Raw genomic sequence first — 5,000 nt, forward strand, 5'->3', positions numbered from 1 at the left:
ACAGTGAGACAGGTACTAACACCTGGACAGTGAGACAGGTACTAACACCTGGACAGTGAGACAAGTACTCACACCTGGGCAGTGAGACAGGTACTAACACCTGGACAGTGAGTTACCTTTTATCACAGATCCCTTGGAAGAGAGAACCACAGACGATCAGGCTCCCTAGCCCCGCCCCCTGCCCCGCCTCCACCAGCAGCAGTTTGTTGTGGTTGTGAGTGGGCGTGGCCGAGGGGCAGTCCTGTGGGACGATCGGGGGGAGGCAGTCTGGGGAGTCCAGGTAAGGGCCGGTCCTCACGTGTGACACCACCTCCAGGTCAGAGGTCAGCTGGTACAGGTGGTCCACCCCGCCCACATAGAGATGCCCCGCCTCCAGCACCAGGTGGGAGAGAGGGTCGCCATGCTCCTCCCCCCACCGCACCAAGGGGTCAGAGGTCACTGTGACATCAGCACATGAGGAGGGATGGGGGGGGAGGAGGAGGAGGAGGAGGAGGAGGAGGACTGGGGGAGTGGAGGAGGCCAACATGGCACCTCCTCTTTACCTGCAACAGGTGAGAGAGAGAGAGAGAGAGAGAACAACTTTAAACTCAGCAGAGTAACTGGTCTCATAAAACAGCATCAGAGTAGATGTGTGTGTATATAAATATATTTATAGATTGTATTTATATATGTATATATATATATATATTTATGTATAGTATATTATATATACATACATATATATATATATATATACAGTATATTATAAAAAACATATATATGTGTGTATAAATATATATATATATGTATCCACAGTATCACTGCAGTGCTCCTTCTTGATGGGTCCATGTCGTTGTCTGTGTCCCTCTGTGCAACGACAATAGATTGAATCCAATCCAATATATAATATACAAATATATACGTATATAAGTATATATATAATATAAAATATATATAATATAATATATATATATATATTTACCGTATGTATATAATATATAAAAATAGATATTAGATATATTATACATGTCTTCATATATATGTTTATATGTTTATATATAATATATATATTCTATTTATATGTTATATGTTTTTATATATATATATATATACAGATATATATATATAAATGTTTATACAGCAGCATAGAAACATTTATTTATTCTTTCAAATTTTTTATTGGAAAGACATCATTTATTTTCAAAGGACGGAGGACTAGAGGACCTGACCTGTGACCTGACCTGTGACCTGACACCTGACCTGACCTGACACCTGACCTGAGATCTGACCTGAGACCTGACACCTGACCTGAGACCTGACCTGTGACCTGAGACCTGTGACCTGACCTGTGACCTGACACCTGACCTGAGACCTGTGACCTGACCTGAGACCTGACCTGTGACCTGACCTGTGACCTGACACCTGACCTGTGACCTGACACCTGACCTGAGACCTGACCTGAGACCTGTGACCTGAGACCTGACCTGTGACCTGACCTGACCTGTGACCTGAGACCTGACCTGTGACCTGACACCTGACCTGTGACCTGAGACCTGACCTGAGACCTGACCTGTGACCTGAGACCTGACCTGAGACCTGACCTGTGACCTGAGACCTGTGACCTGAGACCTGTGACCTGACACCTGACCTGAGATCTGACCTGAGACCTGACACCTGACCTGTGACCTGACCTGAGACCTGACCTGTGACCTGAGATCTGACCTGTGACCTGTGACCTGACACCTGACCTGAGATCTGACCTGAGACCTGACACCTGACCTGTGACCTGACCTGAGACCTGACCTGTGACCTGAGATCTGACCTGAGACCTGACACCTGACCTGTGATCTGACCTGAGACCTGACCTGTGACCTGACCTGTGACCTGACCTGTGACCTGACCTGTGACCTGACACCTGACCTGAGATCTGACCTGAGACCTGACACCTGACCTGTGACCTGACCTGTGACCTGACCTGAGACCTGACCTGTGACCTGAGACCTGTGACCTGACCTGAGACCTGTGATCAGAGATGGCGCGGCTGTGTCCAGTCGCCGTCGCGGCAGCTCCGCGGAGATTGTGCGCTCTTTTAGTTTTTGTGTTTATTTTTAATATTTTCTTTGCCACAAACACATCGGCACTAACAACGTACGACCGCAGCACACTTTTGGACATAAACTTTTGCGCAAAACAAGGGTTTTTGTCCACTTTTTCCATCGATCCAGCGTGGCCGGCAGAGATCGTGCGGCGAACCACAACAACAACAGTGGAGCCGCTACTACGGGAGACGACGAAAACATCGAGGGAAACGGAGCGAATTCGAACAGACTGAGAGTTCAAGCCCACCGTCCACCTTTGCCCAGCATCCTTCTTGCTAACGTCCAGTCTCTGGAAAATAAGATGGATGATTTTAGGGCAAGGATCAGATTCAACGGGACATGCGGATTGTAACATCTTTTGTCTGACGGAAACTTGGCTGACCCGCTGGTGCGGATCGAGTCATATGCCCAACCGAGTCCTTCTCTGTTTTCCGTGCAGACAGAACGGAAGAGTCTGGTAAATCTAAGGGTGGAGGGTTTGCTTCATGACAAACAACATGTGGTGTGACCCCAAGAACATTAAGACTCTTTCGCTCCTGCTCGAACCTGGAACATCTGACGATCTCATGCCGCCCATTCTACCTTCCCGGGAGTTCAGCTCGGTCATCACCACAGCCGTCTACATACCACCACAAGCGGACACCGACGTAGCACTATCGGACCTACATGATGTGTTATGTCAGCATCAGAACAAGTATCCCGACGGCTGTGGTGGTGGCTGGGGACTTTAACAAGGCAAACCTAAAAAAAGTCATGCCGAACTTTCACCAGCACATTACGTGTGCTACCAGAGGGGAAAGAACGTTGGACCACTGCTATACGCCATTCAAGAGAGGCTACAAGGCTGTCTCTCTCCCTCCGTTAGGGAAATCAGACCATGCCGCCATTTTTCTGCTTCCGGAGTATAAACAAAGGATCGGCGGAAGCGGTAGTGACGAGGAACGTACTGCGGTGGACTGACCAATCAGAGGCTGAGCTACAGGACGCACTGAGTATCGACGACTGGGACATGCACCAATCCAGTGCCAGTGACGTCAGCGAGTTTTGAAGTAGCAATGAGCCTCCTAGCAACCCTAACGGACACCATCGTCCCCAAGGTAAAAGTTAGGTCTTTCCTAACCAAAAGCCGTGGGTTGATAGATCCATCCGTGAAGCTGTGAACGCCCGATGCTGCCTATAACTCCGGTCTTGTATCCGCAACATGGACGAGTACAAGGCAGCGGTCTATGGACTGAGGAGGGCGGTGAAGGACGCCAAAGGAGGTACCGAGACAGAGTGGAATCACAGATGGAGCAGCGCGACACCAGGCGCCTATGGCAGGGGCTACGGACTATCACAAACTACCAGAGCAGACCCAGCGCAATGGTGAGTGCCGCGCATCCCTAGCGGACGACCTGAACTCATTTTATGCACGGTTTGAGGCTAGCAACAACAGCGCTAGCTCGCCACTAACAACAACACCGTTAAGCGTGGCCGAGGTGAGTTCTACCGCTGGGGATGAACACACACTCTCTGTGACCGAGCACAGTGTGAGGAGGGCTCTGTTGAGGGTGAACACCAGGAAAGCTGCAGGTCCAGATGGCATATCTGGGCGAGTACTGAAGACCTGTGCTAACCAGCTAGCTCCAGTGTTCACCACAATATTCAACCTCCCTGGCTGAGTCCGTGGTCCCCGCCTGCTTCAAGAGATCCACTATTGTCCCTGTGCCCAAGAATGCTTCTCCAGCATGTATGAATGACTACCGACCGTGGCCCTCACCTCGGTGGTCATGAAATGCTTTGAGAGGCTGATAAAGGACTACATCTGCGCCTTCCTCCCTTCCTCCATGGACCCGCTGCAGTTTGCTTATCGCCCAAACAGATCCACGGATGATGCTGTCTCCAGGTACTGCACACCACACTCTCTCATCTGGACAGCCAGAGGGGGCTATGTGAGACTGCTGTTCATTGATTATAGTTCAGCTTTCAACACCATAGTCCCTCCAGACTGGCCGGCAAGCTGATTGAGCTGGGACTGAACACCCCTGTGTGCTTGGATCCTGGACTTCCTGACCGCCAGGCCACAGGTGGTCAGGGTGGGCAGACACACTCCAAATCCCTCACCCTGAACACAGGATCCCCCAGGGTTGCGTCCTCAGCCCCTACTGTACTCCTGTACACACATGACTGTGTGGCCAGGTTCAGCTCCAACACCATCATCAAGTTTGCGGATGACACAGTGGTGGTGGGCCTGATCTCCGACAACGGCGAGAAGGCCTACCTGGAGGAAGTTGCTGATCTGTCACTCTGGTGCCAGGACAACAGCCTCATCATGAATGTCACCAAAACTAAGGAGCTGATTGTGGACTTTAGGAGGGTACAACAACAGAGGACGTACTCACCACTGGGGATTAACGCGACTACTGTGGAGAGGGTGAGCGGGTATAAATACCTGGGAGTCCACATCACCGAGGATCTGACATGGTCAACGAACACAGACACTCTGGTGAGAAAGGCAAGGCAGCGCCTCTACCACCTCAGGCAGCTGAGGAAATTTAAAGTTTCCCAGAGGATCCTTCAGTCCTTCTACTCTGGAGCTGTAGAGAGCGTCCTGACGGGAAGCATCACAGCCTGGTTTGGCAACTGCTCCGCTCAGGACAGGAAGGCTCTGCAGAGAGTAGTGCGTTCGGCTGAACGCACTATTGGAACTACACTCCCCACCCTGCAGGACTTGTACACCAGGAGGTGCAGAACCAGAGCCGGCAGGATCATGAAGGATCCTCACCACCCCAACAACAGACTGTTTCAGCTGCTGCGGTCAGGCAGGCGCCTCCGTAGTCACGCTGCAAGAACAGAGAGACTGAGACGGAGTTTCTTTCCTCAGGCCATCAGGACTGTGAACTCCGACCTCACCAGGACCCCCACATAGACCCACACAACTGC

At 50.7% G+C, this 5,000-nt stretch overlaps 1 protein-coding gene across 1 annotated transcript in view; it reads right to left on the bottom strand.

Moving 5' to 3' along the window:
- plxnb3 (plexin B3) overlaps positions 1 to 5,000 on the bottom strand; it is an 82,601-nt gene that overhangs the window by 56,882 nt on the left and 20,719 nt on the right. Inside the window, exon 3 of the mRNA XM_056422025.1 lies at positions 117 to 542. Within this exon, the coding sequence (XP_056278000.1) occupies positions 117 to 526 (410 nt within the window). The 5' untranslated portion in view covers positions 527 to 542. The remainder of the gene's footprint in view (positions 1 to 116; positions 543 to 5,000) is intronic.

The sequence above is a fragment of the Pseudoliparis swirei genome, chromosome 9 (assembly GCF_029220125.1).
Source record: "Pseudoliparis swirei isolate HS2019 ecotype Mariana Trench chromosome 9, NWPU_hadal_v1, whole genome shotgun sequence".
NCBI classification, from domain to species: Eukaryota; Metazoa; Chordata; class Actinopteri; order Perciformes; family Liparidae; genus Pseudoliparis; species Pseudoliparis swirei.